At 38.5% G+C, this 25,820-nt stretch overlaps 1 protein-coding gene across 6 annotated transcripts in view; it reads left to right on the top strand.

Annotated features, from left to right (window-relative positions):
• LOC107197941 (uncharacterized) overlaps positions 1-25,820 on the top strand; it is a 56,333-nt gene that overhangs the window by 846 nt on the left and 29,667 nt on the right. For 2 of the 6 annotated variants that reach the window (XM_049476458.1, XM_049476456.1), the window contains exons 2-5: positions 728-1,001; positions 3,014-3,724; positions 4,397-4,923; positions 17,871-18,048. In XM_049476458.1, coding sequence (XP_049332415.1) covers positions 947-1,001; positions 3,014-3,724; positions 4,397-4,923; positions 17,871-18,048 — 1,471 coding nt within the window. In that variant the 5' untranslated portion in view covers positions 728-946. Of the gene's footprint in view, positions 1-727; positions 1,002-3,013; positions 3,725-4,396; positions 4,924-16,430; positions 16,486-17,343; positions 17,487-17,870; positions 18,049-20,107; positions 20,746-25,820 lie in introns of those variants that run through there. The other 4 variants (XM_049476455.1, XM_049476457.1, XM_049476459.1 and 1 more) reach the window with 3 other exon arrangements.

Here is a 25,820-nt window from a genome sequence, read left to right as displayed (position 1 = left end):
TTGACATTGAAGAGAAAGTTGTTTTAATGTATTAGAGATGGAAAGATTAACAATGATTAAAATTCATTTGCTATCTGGGATATTTTGATAGGCTAAAAGCACCATATCGGAAAATGCTAACAGCAGGAGTCTAAGTAGAATATTTGCACCTAGATCAATATGTCAGGGCAATGTGAACAAATTGATTTAATAAGAAAGCTTGTTTGTACTTGTTTTTTTGCATCATCACTTACACATCCAGGCCTTAAAATTGTAAAATGCACTACATTAAATATGCCGGATCATCATGAAAAACACAAAAATCTTTTTAAATTTTGGGCCCGATAAAAAATGATCAAAAAAGGTTATTGGCAGGTAAACGTGATAAAAAAAAACGTTTGTAATATAAAAATGTTATTAAGTTATTTTTGCAAGAGACTTACATGTGTAAACAAGATTTACATTAAAATCTGTAACCTGTAGCTTATGTTTAAATTATTTTTTTAAAGCTACGAGTAATTTTATAGAATTATCTAACTGTCTACAGTTTGTAGACACAATATAAAAGAAAACAAAAACAAACCCGTAAGCTGAAAATACTGATATCTGTCAGAATATCTATGTAAATAACCACGTGAAAAAAACGCAACACACACTCCATGGTAGACAGAAACACTGAGATACCTCAAATAGACTCAAAATAGATGAATGTTCTGATTGTCTCATTGTTTTATTGTTTTTCTTATAGGACCTCAAGCTCCAGCACTGCACATATTTTTGGACATCATCTGTTAGAAGAGTGAGAGAACAGTGCTAAAGGGACACCTGAAACTTCTCTCTCAGAGAGTGTGGATTCACACTCTTTGCAAGACACCCATACTAAAATGTGGGAACATGTTTCACGTTCAACAATAAGATGTGGATGTGGTTTTAAAATGTAAAGGAATATTATACTGAAAAGACAGCAATGGAGACTCGGTTGAAGATGCAGGAGAGGAGAGAGGACTCTAAATCACAAACAAGTAAGACATTTCATACCTGTGTATTATGTTATTAAAAAGATATTCTTCAGTTTCAGCGTTTCAGCTTTTTACTCACAAATGTATTCTTTACATTGTACTCCACTGGATGCTGTAAAGACTGCTTGGGTAACAGAGTTAGGAGAGGATATTTCTTCTGAAATGTGGGATATTATCTATAAAAAAGTACATAAATACTATATATGTGCCAAGCATGGACTGATGCAGTGCAAGATTGTTCATTGTGTTCACTTTACTAAATTGAGAGTCTCAAACATTTATAAAGATGTTGACCCTTCCTGTGATAGGTGCTCCCAGGCACCAGCCAATTACACTCATATGTTTTGGTCCTGCCCGTCTCTTCAATCCTATTGGACAGAAATTTTGAAATCACTTTCAGAAAAACATTGAACCTACTCCACTGACAGCCTTATTTGAGGTAAGCCCAAAACGAGCACAACTCTCTGTTTTGGAGATGGATTTGATTTCTTTTGTTACTTTGCTGGCCAGACGATTAATACTAATTTGATGGAAATCCTCGTCTCCTCCTTCCTTCTCTATGTGTGTAAAAGAGGTTCTTGGCTTTGTCAAGTTGGAAAAAATAGGTGCTTGATGAATGGCTCTGCTAACAAATTTAATAAAATGTGGGACCCTTTTTTTTGTATTCATAGAAAAGCTTACCTACCCCACTATATGTCCACCATAGAATATACTTTGTATTGGCTGCTCGGAGAATATCAGACAAGTTGTAAAATGGTACTCTGAATATATATGTCAATGTTTTTTTTTTGTTTTTTATTCCCCCCCTCTTATTTTTCTTTTTCTTTATTCCTTTTACTCTTGAAGATTTATCTTGAAGTGTTTATTAATATCTATGCTGTTTAACCAATGTTTCATAATTTTAACAACCCAATAAAGAAAAGAAAAAAAAAAGAAATTCTTATAAAGGGGCCAATTGCCACTGTCCGTTTGCCTTTTGTGACTTGTGGTTGAATGTGCCTCTTTTTTTTTTAATCTGATTTTTCAATGAGGAATAGATTTGCTCAGATAAGTAATTTGGTTCTGACAATTTAACTTTATTGTTTTCATGATCATGAATAGCAATTCATACTATAATTAAAACTTTATGTTGATATTATCTTACTACGTATTGGGTTCCATGTACAGAATTTCCTGTAACTAATGAATAGTTTGCATTTACAGTTTGTTTGCTCTGGTCTAAATTAGTATATATAGCTTGGAGGGTTTTCCTTGGTATAATGTGTTTCACACAAGGAAAATCCACGTATACCATACAAAGCCATGGCAAATCACGCAAGAAAGTTTTGTCCACTGATAGGTCAGAGCTGTCGGGGTGGTGGGTCACAGAGTGGTCCAGCGGTCTATAGAGCTCTTGCAGCATGATCAAAGAATCGCCAGTTTTAAGTCCCAGATCATGCCGCTTGCCATCAGCAGCCAGAGTCCGAGAGAGAGCACAATAATCCTTGCACTCTTGGGAGGGTAGATGGCCGTCTTTCCTTACATCATTCCCATGGTGCATTACTAGTGATAGGGGGTGATGGGCTAATTGACCTTCCTAATTGGGGGGAAAAAATTGATAAAATTTTAAATAAATAATAATGAACAAAAGGAGCTGTCTGGGGTGGAAACAAAGAAAAAAAAATACAGGAAGAAGATCCTGTGTTCTGGACTAGTGCGCATTTCTGTACAGTTTAGCATGGAGTAACAGCAGAGATGGGAATTTGTTTATAGCTTTAGTAATTATCTTTGCAATATACCAGAGTGTTTTTTTTTAGTTTAAAGTGCGGAGAACAGAGTACATAGAGCACATAGTACAAATGAAACACACCCAGAGTGAATACAAACCAGAGTCTGGGTTAATAGTATTACAAAGTGCAGGTGGAAAAACACACAAAGTTACCTACACCAAATTTATTTTACACCAGAACATGCCAAAACTAAAACAATTCCTTTTGTTTGAGTTTTTTGTAATTATACTTTTTTTATTCACACAGGTAAAACACGCCCTTCCTCAGAATTGAGGATTGTGTTGCTTGGGTGTGTCCAATCTGGGAAGAGTTCAGCAGGAAACACCATCCTAGGCTGTGAGGAGTTTGAGTTAAAGAGAACTGCTCAGTGTGTGAAGAGAAAAGGAGAGGTAGCAGGGAGACGCATTACTGTAGTTGAAGCTCCAGGATGGTTTGTTAATCAGCTTTTGGAAGAGAGCACTGAGTTTTGTAAACAGGAGATAGTACTCAGTGTAACTAAGTGCCCTCCAGGACCCCACTGTCTGCTGTTGGTCATAAATTTGGACGACCGTAAATTTGGATTTACTGAGAATCACAGAACAGAACTGGAGAAACACTTGAAACTTCTCACTGAGAGAGCGTGGAGTCACACTATATTGCTGTTCACTTTTGGAGACAGTCTAGGAAACAAACCCATAGAGCAGTACATAAAGAGTAAGAAGGCCCTCCAGTGGCTGGTAGAGAAATGTGGGAACAGGTATCACCTTTTCAACAATGAGAGGAGAGGTGATAAGACTCAGGTCACAGAACTGCTGGAGAAGATAGAGGAGATGGTGGCAGCAAACAATGGACACTGTTTTGAAATGGACAAAGAGATTTTACAGGATATGGAAAAGAAGAGGAGAGCCGAAGAAGAGAGAGCAAAAGAGAGGTTGATGAGAATGCGGAGACAGCGAGAAGACATCCAAACAAAAATGGGTAAACACTATGTATTTTTTAATGTTTTTAGTAAATATCAATAGAATTGTGAAGGCATCCAATGGTATGGGGATCCCTTCTCAAATACAGCTCTGGAAAAAAAATAAAAGACGACTTAAAAATGAGTTTCTTAGATTTTACCAACTTGATATGACCCTATAATCAAGAGAAAGATGGATGATCACAAGCCATCAAACCAAGCTGAACTGCTTTAATTTTAGCAGCAGGAGTGGCATAAAGTTATCCAAAAGCAGTGTGTAAGACTGGTGGAGGAGAACATGCCAACATGCATTAAAAACTTTGATTAGAGTTATTCCACCAAATATTGATTTCTAAACTTTTATAACTGTATGAATATGAACTTGTTTTAGCATTATTTGAGGTCTGAAAGCTCTGCATTTTTTATTTCAGCCATTTCTCATTCTCTGCAAATAAATGCTCTATTGACAATATTTTTATTTGGAATTTGGGAGAAATGTTATCTGCAGTTTATAGAATGAAACAACAATGTTCACTTTACCCAAACATATAGCAATAAATAGCTAAATCAGAGAAACAGATTCAGAAACTGAAGGGGTCTCTTATTTTTTTCCTGGGCTGTATGTGCTGTTAAAAATTTTATCTGGTGATAAATATTTTGTAGTGAGGCTGGTTGTCTCTTTACCTCTTCAGGTAACAAACTCCATCTCTCAGAGCTGAGGATTGTGCTGCTGGGTTACGGATATGCTGGGAAGAGTTCAGCCGGAAACACCATCCTGGGCAGAGAAGCTTTTGAGATAAAGAGAACCTCTCAGTGTGTGAAGAGAGAGGGAGAAGTAGCAGGAAGACACATCACTGTGGTTAAAGCTCCAGGATGGTGGAGAAATCTGGGTGTAGAGGAGAGCACTAAGTTAGTTAAAGAGCAGATAGTGCTCAGTGTGACTCTGTGTCCTCCAGGACCTCACTGTCTGCTTTTGGTCATACGTGTGGACGCAAAATTTAAATCAAAGCAGAGAAAAGCACTCGAAGGGCACCTAAAGCTTTTCCCTGAGACCGTGTGGAATCACACTCTAGTGCTGTTCACTTTTGGTGACTGTCTTAGAGACACACCCATAGAGAAGCACATTGAGAGTGAATATAATGCTCTGCAGTGGCTTGTAGAGAAATGTGGGAACAGGTATCATGTTCTCAACAATATGAACAGGAGTGATAAGACTCAGGTCTTGGAGCTGCTGAAGAAGATAGAAGAGATGGTGGCAGGTAATAATGGATGCCATTTCGAAATGGAGAGCAGTGCCAAAGAAATACGAGGGACAACATTGAGCTCAAAAGAAAAGAAAAAGAGGAAGCTAGAAGAAGAGCCAGAAAACATCCAGAAAAGGGGAAAACGTAAGTTAAATATGCTTTGTTAGAGTGTTTTTCAAGTGTGAAACACACAGTACACTGAACTTCTCTGTAAGTAGTGTGCATTAGAGGTAGGCGGATCGATCCAAATATTGATAATATCGATACCCACGCAGGTATTGATATTGAGCAATACTCTTTTTTTCTCTCTCCAGCACGCACTGACTGATACACACACGGATTTATCAAAGTTTGTAAGAGTAGCGCTGTGCTGCATCCCCATCCCCCTTCTGTGTGTATTGTCATACTGCTTGAGAAATTCTGAGCTATTGCTTAAAATATAAAGGTTGTAGTTGGTAGTAGAGTAAATAACTGTCTCAGGCTTTGTTCACACAGCAGGGAAAAGTAGCCCAAATTTGATCTTTTACATCCTATGTGGCACAAGTGTGTAGTTTGTGTGACAGTGTGAACAGCAATAACCAATATTAAATCTGAAAGGTTCAATTCTGATTTGGGCCACTTCAATGTGCGGTTTTAAAATCTGATACATATCTGATGGGCAGCCATGCAGTTCTGTCATAATGGTCATATCAGAACTGATTCTGATTTCTCATGTCATATCAAAGAGAGGGGAAAATGACAGTAAGAAGACAGGAAAATAAATAGTAGCAGTGATTTGAAGGCTTCAGTAGCAAAAAAAAAAAGAAGTACCAGAGCTCTGAAAATGTAGATTGTTGTCTCTGTTCCAATGATATTAGGAGGATTGTGTTGCAGCTGGACTGTGTTTAATGTTTAATGAATTGACCTAACATGGCTACAGAATGAGGCCATGGTCTCAAAGGCAAAAAATAAAATAAAAATCTGACTATGGATGAGTAACGTGCCCTTTTTTATTCTTGGTGATAAACTCAGACTGAACTCCTTCATAGCTCTTGAGATTCTGACAAGGATTAAAGTGAAACTTAAAATGAAGCACTGCTCTTTTGTGCATGAATGTTGCTAACACAGCGTGCACCATTCAGACAGATTAAAAAGATTGTGTGAACAGCCTAAAAAATATCAGATTTGGTCAGAAAATCAGGTTCGGGCCACTTTTACTTGCTGTGTAAAGGTAGTCTTAGCTTTTGTCCAAAGCGACTTACAATAGTGAAGTACAAAAGTAATAGAAGTTAAAGGTAAAACATCTTTAGATAGGGCCTAAAGGAGGTCAAAGGGAAATAAAGGGATAGAGAAGTGAAGGAGGGGAAGAAGGAAATGAGGTTAGAAGTAGTTAGAGTTTGTTAGAGGTGTTAGGAGAGTAAGTGCTCTTTGAAGAGCTCTGTCTTCAGGAGTTTCTTAAAGATAGCGAGAGATTCTCCTGATCTGGTAGTGGAAGGTAGTTTGTTTCACCATTGGGGAACTCTGTATGAGAACAGTCTGGATTGCTTTGTGTGAGTGTTAGGCTGGGTTATGTTCATTGGAGGAGCGCAGCGGCCAGGAGGTAGCGTAAGCCTTCAGGAGTGATCAGTGCAGGTAGGAAGGAGCTGTTCTGTCATCACCTTGTAGGCGATTGTAAGAGCTTTGAATTTGATGCGAGCATCAACTGGTAGCCAATGGAGCTCAATGAGCAGTGGAGCAATTAGACAATGTGATCATGAAAAGCTATTCGCTTTATAGGACGGACAATTTACTGTGTTGTTTAATTTTATCAGCTTAACTGAGCTGATTCATTTATGCACCTATTTAATCTAATCTGTGCTTCTCGTCTTGTGTAGAGATGGATCTTCCTGTGAGCTCAGACACAGCAAATGTGAGTACAATAATCTCTTGCTGTATAGTCTGCATATTTATTTGAATGAACCCAGTTTTTCTTATATATGTTTTTTATATACATGATTGTTCACTTTAACAGCCCTTATTAGGAGTTGAAGAGTTCTTTCCTGATGTGAAGGATGTCACAAGCAACACTATTTACAGGTACTGTGTTTGCTTATCAATTAGTTCTTAAAATAATAAAATAACAACCATACGTGTGGTAGACAATGTCAGAGAATATGAAGGGATAATCTTTTTACTGTTTTTTTTTCTGTAGTTTTATGTGCCCACGTGCCGGTCGGTTTCAGTGCAAACTGACCAGCCTTGTGTTTGAGATGGAGGAGAAAGGGGAGGTGCTGTACAGAATAGAGTCCTGGGATACCGGTCACTTGGATGGATTAGGTCAGATGCAGCCTGCAGGACCGCTGTATAATATTGACTGCTTTAAGGGTTCAGTCAGTCATCTGCACCTTCCACACTGCGAGATACTCTCTGGTAGGTTCTACCTTTAACCAGCTATGAATAATTGTAGAATTATTGGTGTCAAAGATTCTTAAATGATGCTCATATAGAACAGAAAACAAAACAGCATTATAAGCATTATAAGAATTGCAGCAATGAAGCATTAAGTAATTGAAAGTTAAGATGTTTAAATTGCATTCAAAAATTTTGAATCCTTGATCATATTATGAGCTTTGTTATATATATTTAGTTTTATGTTATATAAAACATTTAAATTAAATGGCATGGGGATATTTTTACTTAGGTAAGATCTAGAAAGATTCAATCAAGACTATAAATATAAAATAACTTTTACATTGGAAGAGACGTCCAGATGCTGCGCAGTATAGAAATATCCTCCTTAGACTTAGAATTTCGATTTTTTGTCAATTCATTTTTGTCAACTGTAGGATGTCTGAGACCTATAAGATAAGCACCATTTATGTAGCCTGTTTTAATCCTATAGTCCTGACAAAAGGACATCCTGCGTTTTACAGTGGCCAAAAGAACACATGGACTTTCTTTTTAAAATGAGCAGAAATCAAAGCTTTCACACTTTTAAGAGCAGCAAGTGAGTTTTTTTAATACTCTTAACTTGTATTTAATGTCTGGACAGCAAAAACTACTACGTTTTTAAACGTAGTTTCATAGTTAGGCAAAATAAGCCAAATAGTCTTTATTCAAAATTGCAGAAAAGGTGGAATCACACAGAAGAGCTGTCAGGAGATGAAGGAGATGATGCCATAGCAGTAGAGCAAAAGGTTAAGTTTATATCTGAGTCTCATATCCGTAGGATATGCCTTGCTGCTAAATTAAAGTATGTGATTATGCTGTTTTAAAGCAAATATACTCACACATTGCCTAATATCTTGATCTTAAAAGGCAAATCTGATAAAAACAGCAAGGTAGCTATCAACAGCTTTTCAGTGGTGGGCTTTCATATGCAGTAGGAGGCTGTACTTCATCAAACATCCTTGCCAATCTTGTAATTCATTCATATTATAAGTACAGCTAGTTTAGCATGTTACATTAAAGACATATAAAATATGCCATCAGCATGTATTGTTACTATTAAAGTGTGCATGTGTCTTTAATGCAATTTAATCTTCACTTTTGTAAGTCCAGAATTATATTTCTCTCTTCTGAAACATGATTCTAGACACACATCCCTGCTAAAAAAAATGTATCTTCTTAAGTCCTGCTGGTCATCCAGAAAAAAAAACATAAGATATGCTGGTCAAGACAAGAGTTAGTTAATGAGCTAGCCACCCAGCATTATAGTATGTTTTTTTCTGGATGACCAGCTGGACTTGAGATGGATTTTGTAGCAGGGATGTGTGTCCAGAATCATGTTTCAAAAGATAGAAATAGGATTCTGGACTTCCAAAAATGCACATTAAATCTCAAATTATAGTTTCTCATTATCTCTTAATCTAACATTTTCTTGCTTATACCTATGTTGGTCATTTGAAACCCAAGAAAGTGCATATTTGTTGAATTTTACAGAAGACAACCAGGCTGAGCTGGGTGTGGTACATTACACTGGAGACAATTTGGAGATCACTGACCCGCTGGAAGTGACACAGTCACATGTGATCATTGCCATTCAAGGCCTCTCCATGTTTGGCATCTTCAACAAGATGTTCTCTCCAAGACCTATCAACGCCCAAGTGCTGTTCTTCTACAAACCAGTAACTGGCAGGCAACACCGCAGAGAGTTGCACATCCATTTGTTGCCAGGGAATGTCCCTCTCACAGAGGTCATTTAAATTTGTCCAAATCATTTTGTAAATTCATAGTAATATGCCATATGTTAATTAAGTTAAGTAATTATTTGTAAGTGTTTACTTAGAAATTCTTAGTAGTTTATTTTAGCTTCAGAATATGTTAAAATGCTATATTTTTTTGTGAAATCTATCTTAACTTCAGTTTCAATTATCCTTGCTAATTGTATCTTAAAACTTTCCACTTTTGAAGGTGAGGAATCAATATTTGGACTACATCAATTTTAGGACCAGTTCCAAATGCCAGCTAACACCTGGGAGAAAATACAAGCCAGTCTGTGAATGTTATGTATCCCAACCAAAGGTATTATATTACAGCCTGCACCTTGATGGCTAAAGGGTTATAATTAACATCCATGCTACCACAGTTGTTCAGTAGTGATTGTCCAGTTTTCCAAACAGATTTATTTTTGCATGCTGAATGCAGCTGTTCAAATTGATGTTTTGTTTTCTTAGGTTGCGACATTCGACCGCGATGCTGGACCAAACTACCACGTTTGTGGTGGATGTGGAGGCCGAGAGCATCAAAGTAAGTCTTTTGGAAGAAGACGGTGCAGAAGTGTGGGAACCTCACGATATCCGTCTTACAGGTAATGTTGTGTCTTCACCCCAGCTTCAAATAAAACTGACGTTAATTCTTAGGTCAAATACAACAACAATAAACAGAAAAAAATATTTAACCTCATTCTAGTTAATCTAAGCTGCAGCTCCCCTGTTTTCCACTATGCTTAATGAGAACAGATGAAAACCAATGCCTCTTTTTATGTGTTGTTTGATTACTTGATAGTGTGCTTGTGTAACATTTGGTTTCTGTCTTGTCATATTAGATGGTAGTACTGAGATAGCCTCATCCAACATTAATACAGGTATGACTTTTTTTGTTTGAGTATGTATTTGTGAGATTATTGCTCTAGTCTTTAGCCAATCAGAGGCTACAGAGTGAAGCCTCATTCTTACTTGCTTTTCATTTACCCCATACACAATGATAAAAAAATATTAAAGTATTCTGTATGTATCGATCATATCCAGTGCTGACCTCCTTTATTCTGAAGATCGATGGATATTTATTGCATTTCCTTTTTATTTGAATTACAGGTGCTGCATTTGTAGATAAACACTTGGCACAGCTCATCTCAAGAGTTTTATCAATAATGCCGATTGCAGACCATCTAAAAAATGAAAAGATGATCACTGATGAAAAATACACCCATGTACATAATGAAAAAATACCTGCAGAGAAAATGAGAATCTTGTGTGAAGCTCTAGAAGCTGGAGGACCAAAAGTGAAAGCAGAATTCTACAAAATCCTTAAAAAGGTGGAGCCTTACTTAGTGGAGGACCTGGAAGCCAAAAAGACTTGAGAACATTTCAATAGGAACCTTCTTTCAGCTGAAATTGGAGTATTCCACAGGGCTTTTGTTTGCAACTCTCCAGGCTTCGACCAGGCTTTGACTGGTGAAGAACCCAGGCAACAGTTTTCACATGTAGTCTCTCCCATCTCAGCTGCTGAAGCTTTTTGAATGATCACTTTGGGCTTCAGGTGGACCCTAGTTTGGTCCACTGCAGGTGTGGAAGCTATCTGCACCTAGGTCTGTCTGTGTGTTGGGTTGTGTGATATTTAAACATTTCTTAAGTTTGAAAACAAACCCGTGATGATGAGCACCTCAAATGAGCCCAAAATTGATCCAGGGTGCAGACTTATTTATTCAAGACAAGTGCCCTTAGTTTGTGAGGATGGCCTTCTGCAGACTCTTGGGTTGTATGGATTGTTCCTACTGCTTAACAAGTGACTGAAGCTTACAGACACTTGTCCTTATACAACTGTGAGATTGCTTGGGCCTAATTTTAAATAAGATAATTTTAAATAAGATCATTTTTTATGCAGTCACTATTCCCACTATTCCCCTTTGAACTCCTTCAGGCACTGCCAAAATTGTCTTTGCCTAGGATTTTATGTCCAATGTTTTGTTTTATGTCTAATGTACCTCATTATTTGTAAGTCACTGTGGATAAAAGCATCTACTAAATGTAATGTAATGTAATTTTACGAGGTAATTTTATTTAATTGACATTACTGCTTTTAGAATGCTGTTTTTACTATAATATATTTTGTACAATATACAATAATAAGTTATTGTAAATATATCGTGTGTGTATATGTATTGACTATGATTTAATTTATAAACGCAATAAAACGGGAAAACATCCTAAAAGGTGAATACTTTGAATAGGAACAGCATAAAAAACAGCTGTAAAAGCATCACATTTGCAGAAAGTCTTTGGTAAAAACATTTGCATTTACAGTGAGTCTGATACTATAAGCAATGGAGAAAATTTGAAAACTGGAACAAAAATAATAGTTTTGCCTTAGTGAGACAGATGTTTATTGAATCAGTTTAGTATACATTTAAAATACATATTAAGTGTAATTTATTCTGATTAATTGACAATAATTCTATACTTGTAATCTGTTTGTAAGCTGTTTGAAGTTTCTCTCTACTCTCTACAAAAGAAATAGAAAACATGAATGATCTTGGGTTCACACTTTCTGCAATTAAATTCAAGTTGAAATAAATATAAGAAACACTGTTCTTATATTTATTTCAACTTTAATTTAATTGCAGAAAGTGTGAACCCAAGAATCCTCTATAGAAGGGGAGAGGTGATAGAAACTGTAAAAATAATTAATTATGTTAATTGATGTACACTGCTGTGATTACTAATGAGTACTGGTGACAATGAATATGGCTTGTGACCCATGATTATTTTGCAATTTTTATTACTCAATTTAAATTATAGATATTTCTGGTACCTTTGTTTTTATCAGCAATAAGGAAGTTAAGTTCTAAGGGAGGACCTACCTGTATATAATCATCACTGCATATATATGGCTACAGATGTAGGGGTTCTTTCCTGAAGATGACTGGATGGCTCTATGCCCCACCAAGGATAAAAAGGGAAAGAAAATAAGCTGATTGAGTTGAACTGATTTATTGCATAGTGGGTGAATTAAATGATATTTGTATATATACAATGGTATATTCAAAAGTATACATAAATGTATTTTATTGTGATTTTAGTGATAGACCAACACAAAGTAGCACACACCTGGAAGCGGAAATCCCTCAGGTGGCACTACATTAAAAAACTGACATCATTCCGTAACGCATATTGCCACATGGGCTCAGGAACACATACGAAAACCATTGTCAGTAAAATCTTTTTTCAGGGACGTCCTGCTTATTTTATCAAGACAATGTCAAGCCACATTCTGCACGTGTTACAACAACGTGGCTTCATAGTGCATAATGCACTACGAAAATTTCTCCTCTGGGATCAATTAAGTACCTACCTACCTACCTATTCACCCACCCAATCCACCCACCCGATCCACCCATCAATCAGTCCATCCATCCATCCATCCATCTATCTATCTATCTATCTATGCGGGTACCTGACTGGCCTGCCTGCAGTCCAGACACATTGAAAATGTGTGGCACATTATGAAGTGCAAAATACAACAACAACAACCCTGGACTGTTGAGCAAATTAAGTTGTACATTAAGCAACAATGTGAAAAAATTCCATCTGCTGACCTGAAAGAGAACACAATGTCACATTTGCCAAAAAAACATCTTGATGATCTCCAGGACTTGGGGTAAATATTCTTTGGACTGACATGACAAAAGTGAATAAAACAAATACCAATTAAATTAACACCCTTTCTTTTTCAAACTCGGGGTCCTTAAACTTAAGCACTTGTTAGGTTGGGGCTCATTTAGTTGGTGCACTTATACAGGCCCTTCTCAAAAAAATGTGCATAGTATTGTAGTTCATAATAGTTCATTATTGCGGTTTTGAGTAATGAACCAGGCTGGGAGTTTTTAAAAGCCTCAGGAATCTTTTGCAGGTGTTTAGAGTTAATTTGTTGATTCAGATGATTAGGCTAATAGCTCGTTTACTGAACCTTTTCATGATATGCTAATTTTGTGAGATAGGAATTTTGGGTTTTCATGAGCTGTATGCCAAAATAATCAGTATTAAAACAATAAAAGACCTGAAATATTTCAGTTGGTGTGCAATGAATCTAAAATATATGAAAGTTAATTTTTTATCAATTCATTATGGAAAAGGTTGAATTTTATCACAATAAGCTCATTTTTTGAGAAGGACCTGTATAAGAGCAGAGACGGAAAGTGATTCGAAAAGTCAGATTCAGGTGAATCAATACTCACAGATCCATTGAGCACGTAGAGGACGCGTCGCGCTTTCCATGACAGCCGCGCCACCAAGCACTACTCATAGTATACGGAGCTGACTTTTGGATTCACTGAAGATTCAGTCTTGCCAATTCCAGCTGTTTACTGGAGCCTTTTTCTGTGGGATAAGATGATCTGGATGCTGTGGAATCTACCGCTACCTGCAGCCCAGCTGAGTTCATTAGTACCTGTGTGTAGCTGCACACGCCTTGGCATCTCTCGAATCCTCTCCAAGACAGAATATTTGACATTCAGGAAGGCAGGATCTCAGACACACACTGTGACCTGTGGAGTCCCCCAGGGGTCAGTCCTTGGCCCCATCCTTTTTACTATATACATGCTTCCCCTTGGCAATATCATCAGACATCAAGGAATCTCATTCCACTGTTATGCTGACGATGTACAACTCCATCTCAAAATGAATACATACTCCTCTGCAGCCTCTCCATCCTCATCAGCAGCATGACTTGCTGCCTGAAGATATACAGGTGTGGATCAAGCACAACTTTGATTGGCGCTAGGGTTATCTGAAAGAATTCCTCACTCCAATGACTTCATCACGGTCTCTCCGTTCGATTTTATTTATATTATATTTATGCCTGCCTGTCATAATAATAATTACATAAATGATAAATCGTACAATATATGGAGAAATGTTTGCTGAACTTGGCCAAAATATCAGCAGTAGTTTTATTTTATTTAATACTATTACTGTATCAGACTTTATTATGTTGTGGGTAAAACTGATGGGGGGGAGTTGCCAATGCTTTTTGTCCACTGGGGGTTGCCTTAGTTTTGAGGTAGGTTGTTTTGGGAGTGGAGAGCACCCCTGCCAGCGAGGGAGTTTTTTTTTTGTTCTGATCAGGTGGAGTTGTTTCTGTTTAATTCCTCCAAGTAACACAGCAAGGTTACATTACTGTTAGTATGTTTTATAAATTTAGTATTTTAATGTGTTTTTTTCTGGTGCGCACCATCTGTATTAGCTTTTCTCGCTTTATTCTCCGAATTCTCACCGCCGGCTTCGCCTGTGTGGCTCCGCGCGCTCGCATCTGCACAGATCTGATTGGCAGAGGAGAGCGTTTGGTGATCTTACAGCACACGTGATTGGTCTGTAAGTTTACTGCGCTTTAAAGCAAGTAAACCATAAAGACAATTAACGTTCCGCCGCTTTAAATGAACACCGACAGAATTAAATCCTTCTCAGTAGTTTATCGGTTTGGGTCCGGATTGGACAACGTCTGGGTCCGGACCCGGGCTGCGGTCCGCCTATTAGTGACCCCTGTTTTAAATGTAAAGTGCGTTACAAACAAAATGTGTTATTATTATTATTATTATTATTATTATTATTATTATTATTATAAAAAAAACTATCAAAGCAAACAAAAAAAGCAAAAACAAAAGAAATATATTTTTTCACGAATGTATTACTCCATTCCTTACATATTATATATTATTATTGTCCCTGTATATATTAAGCACTTATTTCATGTTTCAGATATGTTTTTGTTTGTGGTGATTGGGCAGTTGTCAAAGTTTCGCTGCTATTTAAACAGTTTAAGGCTATAAACACAAAGATTTAAACCTGAAACTGGGTCAGTCTGATCTTGTCTCCACTGTTGACTGAAAAGGGGAGGAGCTGTGTTTGTGTGTGCGCGCGCGCGCGTACTTTCAGTTCCGTTGCAACTACACCCAGGTAAGGAGGAACATTTGTGCTGTGTTTTAATGTAAATTAATGTTTTTACGCTCGTAGTGTACAGATCTGCAAAGTTCAGCTAAACTCTCACTGCGGTAAAGTTAGTTTTATGTTTGACATTCGTGAGAGATTCGGAATTCCGAATTTCCTCCCCCTTAATCAACATGTAGATTCATCAATGTAATTGTGGTTTCTTGCTATAATGAGGGAACACAACAAACTACAACCACAGTTTTTACTGAAGATTGTATGTTTTACATCATATTTAACAAAAATACAGCCGCACCGATAGCGCTCTCACCCCGTTTCTCTTCCCAACAGCGTGCTGCTCTTTTAGGGACCGTGGCACAATTACGGACCACAGCACAAAACGAAAAAAATATATAACGTTATATTAAACGGTCTCAAATCTGATTCCATGATGGCAAAACCAACTGTATGTTCTACAAACATATATTGCCTACATATTACAAGCCTTAAAAAATAAATTGTCAATTTATTTCTTTTTTATAGAACTTTATTAGTCAAATAAATGCATTAAACTCAGTTTTCAATGAATGTAATAGTCTTTGTCATGTACATATATATCATATTCAAATATTACAAAGCTTATTTTTAATGAGTCTGTTAATTTATTTTAAAATAAAATGTCCTTACTTGTTATAATACCTTTTTAATTAGTCAGTTCACTTATTTTATGTTAAATAATGATCAAATAAGTGAATTAAACATCATTAGAAGTATTTATTTCAAACCAACTTTATCATGTACAGATAAATATTCCTTACATGTTACAAGGCTTATTTTTTTAATTAGTTAGTTCATTTATTTTATATTAAATTAATTATCAAAAACATGCATTGAACTCAATCATTGTTAGAAGTAATCATTTCAAACCAACTTTATCATGTACAGATATATATTCCTTACATGTTACAAGACTTATTTTTTTAATTATTCAGTTTATTTATTTTATATTAAATAAATTATCAAATAAATGCATTAAACTCATTCATCGTTAGAAGTAATCATTTCAAACCAACTTTATCAAGTACAGATATATATTCCTTACATGTTACAAGACTTGTTTTTTTAATTAGTCAGTTTATTTATTTTATATTAAATTAATTATTAAATAATGGTGTTGATCCACGGTGTTTTATCAAGTCTAAAGTCAGTGTAGTGTTTTCCCTCAAAATCTTACAGCACTTCATGCTTCCCTTTGCTGACAATTTTTATGGAGATGCAGATTTTATTTTCCAGTAGGACTTGGCACACTGCCCACACTGCCAAAAATATCAATTGGTCTTATATAATATTTTCTGATACACTGATTTTTGGGTTTCATTGGCTGTAAGGTGAAGATGAAGGTGCAGGAGACAGGAGAGGACGCCAGATCACAAACAAGTAAGATATATCAAACCTTGTGTAGTAGTTTCTTCTGTGACTTCTGTGAAGTTTAGTGTGTTATATATTTTTCCATTTTCAGTCACAAACCCGCGTTCTGAAATATGGTAACTCCAGGATCTGTCTGTGTGTGAGATTCTCCGTGGCTGTGTGCACACGAGGTCAGCACGTTATAAGAACGCATGGGCTTGTAAACAATGTTTTGTTACAGGTAAACCTAGTTTTTTATGAGGCCATAATCACCCAGCACCATTATGTAGTACATAATTAGGAGGAAACTATAGCACAATTGAACCTGTGAGGACACTGCAGAGGCTGAAATGACCACAATAAAAGTGTTTTTTAAAGGTTAGGAAATGTTTCTAAAAAAATTAAAGCAGTGTTTGTATGTTTCATAACCTTAGAGAAACACATTTCAGCTGTTAATGAAAAAAATGGGTTTAGTGCCTCTTTAAAGGCAACTGTAGTCTTTTTACATCCATACAAGCATATTTTGATTTTATAACAGTAAATATGTTGTTTACTCTCAAGTGAGTTTTCCAGCAATCTATCTTTATTTGATTTAATTGAATATTTGTATATTTGTATACAAATATACATGATGTAATAGGCGTACATTAAGCATGAAGCCTAAAGTTTTACAGGGAAGTAGGACACACATTGTTTGGTTTGTATACTGTTTGGTGTGCAATCCCTTTTGGTATGTCAGTAAAACAAACATTTGTAAAATTAACTACTTACTAAGGGACATCCATGTATGTGCAGGGTATGCATTGCATAAAACAAATAGGTTTTTCTAAAAAGAGTAAAGGGACGGGCATGATTCTCTAATAATACATTTTCTCCTGTCTCTTATAGGTAGTGCAGTCTCGCTCTCTGAGCTGAGGATTGTTCTGTTGGGGACTCGACGTGCTGGGAAGAGTTCAGCAGGAAACACCATACTAGGCTGTGAGAAGTTTGAGATAAAGAGAACTGCTCAGTGTGTGAAGAGACAAGGAGAGGTAGCAGGGAGACGCATCACTGTGGTTGAAGCTCCAGGATGGTTTGAGTATCGGACTTTAGAAGAGGGCTCTGAGTTTTGTAAACAGGAGATAGTACTCAGTGTAACTAAGTGTCCTCCAGGACCCCACTGTCTGCTGTTGGTCATAAATTTGGGCTACTATTTTACCTGGCATTACAGAACAGAATTTGAGAAACACTTGAAACTTCTCACTGAGAGAGTGTTGAGTCACACTATGGTGCTGTTCACTTTTGGAGACAGACTAGGAAACAAACCCATAGAGCAGCACCTTGAGAGACAAGGTAAGATCAAACAGTGGCTGGTAGAGAAATGTGGGAACAGGTATCATGTTCTCAACAATATGAACAGGAGTGATACGACTCAGGTCACAGAGCTGCTGGAGAAGATTGAGAAGATGGTGGCAGCAAACAGTGGAGGCTATTTTGAAATCGACAGAAGAATATTACAGGAAGTGGAAGAGAAGAGAAGAGCAGATGTAGAGAGAGCAAAAACAAGGAGGATGAAGGTGCAAAAACAGAGAGAGGACATCCGAGCAAAAATGGGTAAACATGACTTTTGTTCTTTAAGTGTAACCAAATGTAGAAATTTGACTTGCAGCGGAATGTAAAGTTTTGAGGATACTTGGTGAAAAACGTTTTTAGAAAAAAAGATATTAGAACTTTTTAAGTTTGGAGAGTCATGTCATCAGCTGGTGTTGATCCACTGTGTTTTATCAAGTCTAAAGTCAGTGCAGTGATTTCCCACAAAATCTTACAAAAGAGTCCCAAAAGAGTACTAGTGGGTAAAACCCTGAACTGTACTTACCTGGGAGTCCATCCTCTGTAGAAGGGGAGGGGAGTAAAAATCTGAAAATAAATTTGAGAAATAATTTGATTGTGTACACACCAATGAAATGTGATTAATGGTGATTGCTGTGTTTATTGAAATATTTTACCAACATATTTGTCATTATTACTGTTTTCAGTTTTTTTTTTTCCTGTAATACAAGGTTTAGTATATTACAGGGAGGGGCTACCTGTAAAATGGATGTACAGGGTTGGTGGAGCAGTAGGAAGTCACGAGGCCGGATGCGAAAAGGAGGAGGGGGAAGTATGGACTGAGTGGAAGTCTTGGATGATGTAGACCTGTAGATCTCGAAACAGTTGGGTGGACACTGTGTAGATATGGTAATCTGACAGGATTAGCTGTTTGGACGGTTCGACAGGGAGATTTGTTAGGAAGTGATCACTTTCCAATTTGGTGTCTGGTTGGGTTAGACATGTGCCTTGAAACTGGTAAGGTTAGGCGTTGGAATTTTAAGAAGTCGAATTGGGGGTTATTTTTTACAATTGTGTGAGGCAGGGGTAGGATGAGCTTTCTTTTAAGGTTGGTATTGAAACCCTAAATGAAAAGAAACAGAATATTTTAGGAAGCTGAAATCTTTTCACGCATTTCAAGGGATGCTTAAGTTTCAATGTGCAAGGGCAGTTTCATGACATGTTATTCGGATGGGTAAAAGGAAAGTTTGGAGGGATTTTTGTTTGTCACTTGGTAGGCAAACTTCTGTTAGTGATGTATGGGGTATGTTAAAGAAAATGAGAGGTAAACGATTTAATGGAGGCATTTCAGTTTTGCAGAACAGAGTAGATGTGGCTGTCTCTGATCAAGAAAAGGCTGAGGTTTTAGTGCAGGCATTTGTTAAGATTCCAGTGGCTAAACCAGGGAAGGATAAATCTGATGCAAGGATAAATCTAGCCTTGACTTCTAATTTTTGCAGTAGAAAAATTGGCTTTTAAAATGGGTTTTAGTTTCTCAGTGAGTAAGACTCGGACAATCTGCTTCTCCAACAAGAGGAACAAGGCGCAGGTTAGGTTACAGTAATATGGACAGAATATAACTCCGGTTCATGAAGTCAAATATTTAGGGGTGCAGCATTGGATTACAGTTGTATGGCTTATGATTTGGCTTCCAACACTCTGTTGAAAAAGGTTAGTACAATTCAGCTTCAAGCATTGAGGGTGTGTTGCAGAGCATTTAGGTCATCACCAAATTCTGCAATTTCAGTAGAAATGGGTTATCAGAAAGCATCAACTACTCTTATCACATCACATTGGGTTGGATTGCAGAAACATGGGGAGGAAAACAAAAAAGTGTCCTGAGAGTATGTTGAGGATTCTTGGGTGTGGAGTTCTGGATGGATTGCAGATAACTTGGCTTAACAAATTGATTTATCAAAGCTTCTTCTAAGAAATACAGTAGTTTCAGTTCCATCAGTTCCTCCATGGATTCTTCCAATGCCAAATGTTGATTTATACCTACTCGTGGAGTTTCAGAGACAAAATGGGTTGTATCTAAAGATCTTGCAGTTTTGACTTACTCAAATTTTAATTATAGATATGATCTACAGGTTTACAGATGCGTCAGAAAAATGTAAAGGTGTACATAATAATTGCAGAGAGGAATCTACAGAGACAGCATTGACAGGCAGACATTTATACAGTTCCCAGTGTAATTAAGAAATGGCACTTACTGTAACAAAAATGGTGGCAGCCAAGTTGATGTCTGGAAAAACAAAAAAATGCTCACCATATTCTTTTGTGGTGATGCTCTTTTCTCTTTCAGGTGTTAAACACCATCCCTCAGACCTGAGACTGGTGCTGCTGGGGGATACTTTGTCTGGAAAGGAATTCTCATCAAACGTCATCATGGGCAGAAGGGAGTTTAAGTTAAAGGAAACTGATCACAGTTTAATGACACGTGGAAGAGTAGCAGGGAGACACATCACTGTGGTTGAAGCTCCAGGATGGAGAAATCTGGGTGTAGAGAAGAGCACTAAGTTAGTTAAAGAGCAGATGTCGCTCAGTGTGACTCTGTGTCCTCCAGGACCTCACTGTCTGCTGCTGGTCATACGTGTGGACTCAATATTTAAATCAAAGCAGAGAAAAGCACTAGAGGGGCACCTAAAGCTTTTCCCTGAGACCGTGTGGAATCACACTATGGTGCTGTTCTCTTTCGGAGAGTATCTGGGAGACACAACCATAGAGCAGTACATAGAGAGTGAAGGGAAGGACCTCCAGTGGCTGGTAGAGAAATGTGGGAACAGGTATCATGTTCTCAACATCTGGAACAAGGATAAAGACACTCAGGTCTCAGAGCTGCTGGAGAAGATAGAGGAGATGGTGGCAGCAAACAGTGGCTGCTGTTATGTGATTAACAAAAAGATTTTACAGGAAGTGGAAGAGAAGAGAAGACAGCAAAAGGTCATGCAAGCAAAACAAGGTAACACACTTACGCTTTCTTTTTTTTTAGTTAATATTAAATGTAGAATTCAATAGAGTTGCTTTCAAAGATTTGGGCATATCTTGTCTAAATGTCTGCTACTGTGAATAGTTAAGTACGTAGCAGATGAACAGATCTCCAAAAGTTATTAAGACATTATATATCTTTACATTATAAGTAAGAATATTATTTGTATTTATACAATTATTGTTTTTACTTGTGTAGTTTTTACAGTTTTTTTACAGTTCTGTTCTTTAATTGTAATAAAACAAAATGTGTTATGATTCGTAACGGTTTCTAATGTTCATATTGTGGTGATCATTATGGCTGAAAGGCATTCAGTCCTATGAGTTATTTAATACTGCAACACTTGTCTTTCTTTCACTATATACAACTAAACTATCACTGCAACAGTGTTTGTTTGGTTTTATACCCTCTGTGTTGTGAGTGAAATATAAATATAAAGTGCTATTTATACACAAAAAAAAGTACCCAACAGTGTAAGTGTAATCTGTAGCGCCTGTGTTTACATGATGTGCATGTAAGCTCAGAGAGCCACTAAAACGCACGATTCACGCTGATGTCCAGTATCTGCAAATAATTTGTTGTCCTGATGAGTCCTGGATTAATCTACACACTTGAAAACTGTTTTTTTTTTTTTTTTTTTTTTTGGGTGAGTAAAGCATGTTTGAAGCTGGTTAGCCCAGAAAAAAAAAGCGTGTGAAAAAGTCACAGTTTATAGCCTGGAAACGGTAAATGGCATAATTAACAGAACGCACTCGTAATCATCAATCTCTACTAGGCATATTACTGCATTTTTTAAAATTGCGATACCTCGTGGCTACATATCAATACAACCTTATTGGACACATTAAAACCTCATAGGAATTCTGGGTCAACTCAGAATTCAGTCAAATCAGATTTGTCCAATAATTCTTTCCAGTGCTAATTTCTACAACTTTTGTCACAATAACACATTTAAAAAAGCAATGAGATGGAAAGAGATGGGAAATTAGTAATTATCTAAATTGCAGTCTTATTTAATAACCTACATGTATGTTTGTCATCAAATGGATGTGTGCAATAATGGGACATACAGCACATTTTTCTGTTTAAAGTAAACCTATTTTATGTCCTATTTTGTTTCTCATTTTACAACCCCAAAGCAGAAATGGTTGGGACAGAAACACATGCTAATTAAAATAGAACACAATTTCTACCGGGCGATTCTCCTTGTCCTTACTTTTCTCTCCTTTCCACCCATGCCCATCTCTAGCCTTCTCTTCTCCTTCCTTCTCATCTATTCCCCGCATCTTCCCAACACATCCCCATCTTCCCACAGAAAAACATGCTAATTAAAGTAGAACACAATGTTTTTCCTATTTTTTATTTGATTGCAGACGGTATGAACCCAATATATCTCTTGTCTACTCTACTTAATTTCATGTATTAATATACATCCATTCCTGTATTTTAGGCCTGTATCACATTCCAAAAAAATAAAAATGGGGACAATTAAGGGCTAGTAATGAGGTTAACATAAGTAATGAAGTTAGTAATGATGTAATTTTAAACAGGTGACATCAACAGATGATTCTAATCATAATTTGCTACAAAACAGTATACAAAAAAGTCTGAGCCTTTGAAATGCAAATATGGGCAGTAAATCTTCAATTTGTGACAAATGCATAAAAAAATGTGTTCTTTAAAGGCAGATTAGAATTTACTTTAGGTAACCTTTATTTAGCTCTACAATATATAGTTACATTAAAACAATAAAAGGACCTTAGAGCAACATATACTTCCTTAAAGACCAACATTTCCAGGGATGCCCGCCAAAGTATACTCACACAGCACTGCTGTCACCTATGACCCTGGTGTTGCTCCTCCTTGCCTCATGAGGTCGCACTCACCTCAGTATTGATATGCCAATTGAAGTGAGCAGTGACCATACAGACTGTGCCGGGAACCCTCTACACCCCACCTCCACTGGAAACAACCATGCTTGCCACCCTTTCTCTCTACACTCCATGACAAGTTCTTGATATTTTGACCTCTTTCTCTCGTGAGCCTCATCACAGCCTTCTTCCCAGGGGACAGTTAATTCCCCAAGGATGATCTTCATTGCTTGCTCTGACCAGATGACTATATCAGGCCTCAGAGTGGTCTGCACAATGGATGGGAAAGTCAGCTTCCGTCCCAGGTCAACTTCCATCTCCCATCCTCGTGTTCCTTGAAGAATGTTGGGTCTAGTCTTCCTTGAAGAAAATGACTGCTCCCCTGCCCTGATGAACTGCAATTTTGGTGCTTGTGGCTTGTGTGTTTGTTTTTTTCCTAGCCTGCTCCAAGATGTCTGCGATCACTCTGAGGACCTGGTCATGCCGCCACCTATATCTCGCCTGTGTCAGAGCTGTTTGACACCCAGCCAAGATATGGGAGAGCGTGCCCGTCTTCCCGCACAGCTTGCATAGTGGATCCACCCTCAGTCCCCACCTAGCAAGGTTCACTGGTGATGGAAGTGTGTCATAAACAGACCTCAAGAGGAAACTTATGCGGAATGGCTCCAGCCTCCAGAGTTCGGTCCATGAGACTCTCCTTTTAGGCAGGTCCCATTTGGTCCATGTTCCCTGGGTTGCTAGTTCGACAGCTTTCGCCTTCCGTGTCTCCTCTACTTGATGACGCACTTCAGCCTGGACCAGTTCTCTCCTCTGCTGCACACTTGCCTTCCCCCACTGGATGAACCGGGAAGTTCCTAATCCCTGCCGCCCTGTGCAGACATTGCCAATGATGTCCCTTAGCTCCAAAGAACTTTCAGCCTGCCTGACTGTAGCAGCTGCTGCCCACTTACGGCCTGCTCTTGTTGTGACCCCGGCATTTCGGACTTGTTCATCTCTAGAGTCTCGGAGGATCATTGCCACTCTGCACTTGGCCACCTTAAACTCCTCTACCACAGATGAAAGTGGAAGTTGAAGCTGCCCTGACCGGATATACAGCCCCACTGCTGTAAAACTGGGTGGGATACCGAGCCACCGCCTCAGATGTTTATTCACTCTTTTCTCCACGCCCTCCACAGTAGTCATTGGAATCTCATAGACTGTAAGTAACCACATCAGCCTTGGTAGAAGCCCATGCTGGTAAATCCAAGACTTAAATTTGCCTGGTAGCCCCGACACCTCAATTCTCCTCAGCCACTCATCTGCCTGTTTTTCAGTGCTAGAGATGTTATTCCTATCACTAATGGTGTCATCATACCACTTTCCCAGGCATTTGATAGGATTCTCTTGGATTGTTGGGATCTCCTCACCTTGGATCTGAAGTCTGACTGCATTAGTCAATCTCCCCCTCCTTATAACCATACTCCGCGACTTCCTGGGCTTGAAGGTCATCCTAGCCCACGATGCCACAGCACCAAGTGTTTTCAGAATCCACCTTGCCTGCACATGAGTATCTGTTGTTATTGTAAGGTCATCCATGAATCCTCTCAGTGGGGGTTGCCTGGCCCCTGCTGCTGTCACTGGTCCCTTGGCCTCCGCTGCTGCTGCTGTAATAAGGAGATTCATCCCCATGATGAACAGGATGGGGGAGACTGTGCATCCTGTTACAATCCCCTTTTCCAGTGCTTGCCATGCGGTGGTAAAATGTGTGGTCCGGAACCGCATCTTGAATGACCCCAGATAACTGCTGATCATGTGCCTGATTTTATCCGGGATGTGGTAGTGATCCATTGCCTTATTGATGAGGCTATGTGGCATAGACCCATACGCATTAGCGAGGTCCAGCCAAACAACAGTCAGGTTTCCCTTATTCCTCTTTGCTTCCTGGATTGAATGGCTGAGAATAGTGGTGTGCTCCATACACCCAGAGAATTCTGGTATCCCACCCTTCTGGATTGAGGTGTCTACATAGCTGTTCTCTATCATGTAGTTTGTCATCCGCTTTGTTAAGACTGAGAAGAAGATCTTAGCTTCCACACTCAAAAGGGAGATGGTACGAAACTGGCTGACATCGGAAGATCCCTTCTCTTTCGGCACAAAACAGCCCTCTGCAATCCTCCAGGATGCTGGTATGTTGCCTTTTGCCCACACTTTCCGGAGAAGCTTCCATAGTCTACGTAGCAAAAGTGGGCATTTCTTGTAGATTTTATAGGGCAGGCCACTTGGTCCAGGGGCTGATGCTGTCCTTGCCTTCTTCACTACCTCTGATACTTCCTTCCAGGTTGGCTCTCTAATCTCCAGATGTTTTACAGGGGGTGCGACACTGGTGACCTTTGGGTGGCTGCCCAGATCTTCGAATCTGCAGGAGTCACAGTGGGTTGATCTAAGGACTTCCTCAACCTCCTCTTTAGAGCTGCTCAATGCTCCTGATCTAGCTTCCCCTAACAGAGTCTTGGTAAACCTGTAGGGGTCTTTGATGAACTGAGACCTCTTGACTTCTCTCTCCTTCCTATGTTTCTGTGTCTGCTCCGCCTTCCTCAGCCTGCGCAGCCAGTCTCGGAGTCCAGATGTAAGGTCTTTGATCCCCTCTTTTTCTTCTTGTGCAGCACTCCTAAACCTCCTGGAGAGGATGTTTAACTCTTTCCTCAAGCTCTTTATCTCCTTTTCTCTCCGATTGAGCTGCATCTCCTTTGGGCTGATGGTCTTCCTGTCCTCGATCCCAAACCGCTCCCTGGCCATGTTATATGTTATTGCTGTCATTGTCTCGATTTTCCGCTCTACTGTACCGGCCAAAGCAACTTCAAGGATCTTATCCAGATCTTTGTCCAGCTGCTGCCACTCATTGCTGCTCATTCTGGGCCATTTCACCCTTTCTTTCACAGGTTGGGGTTGTCGGGAGGCATCAGATTGGACCATTGTATGGTTCTGGGGTGAAACCGTTGCCAAGAGATCCCCAGCACTTTGGGGTGCTTCCTGTCTGGGGAACTCCTGCGTCTGACGCGGTGTTGCCACCCTGCGCTGCAACGGATTTGCCTCTTCTCCACACTTGGTCCTGACTTGATGTATCTTAAGCCCTTTGATGTTCTTGCATCTCTTGCCACATTGGCATTGAATTTCTGGTG

This window comes from Astyanax mexicanus, chromosome 1 (assembly GCF_023375975.1).
Source record: "Astyanax mexicanus isolate ESR-SI-001 chromosome 1, AstMex3_surface, whole genome shotgun sequence".
Lineage (NCBI taxonomy): Eukaryota > Metazoa > Chordata > Actinopteri > Characiformes > Acestrorhamphidae > Astyanax > Astyanax mexicanus.
The sequence above is the reverse complement of the archived record's forward strand: the minus strand, read 5'-3'. Positions and strand labels throughout refer to the sequence as shown.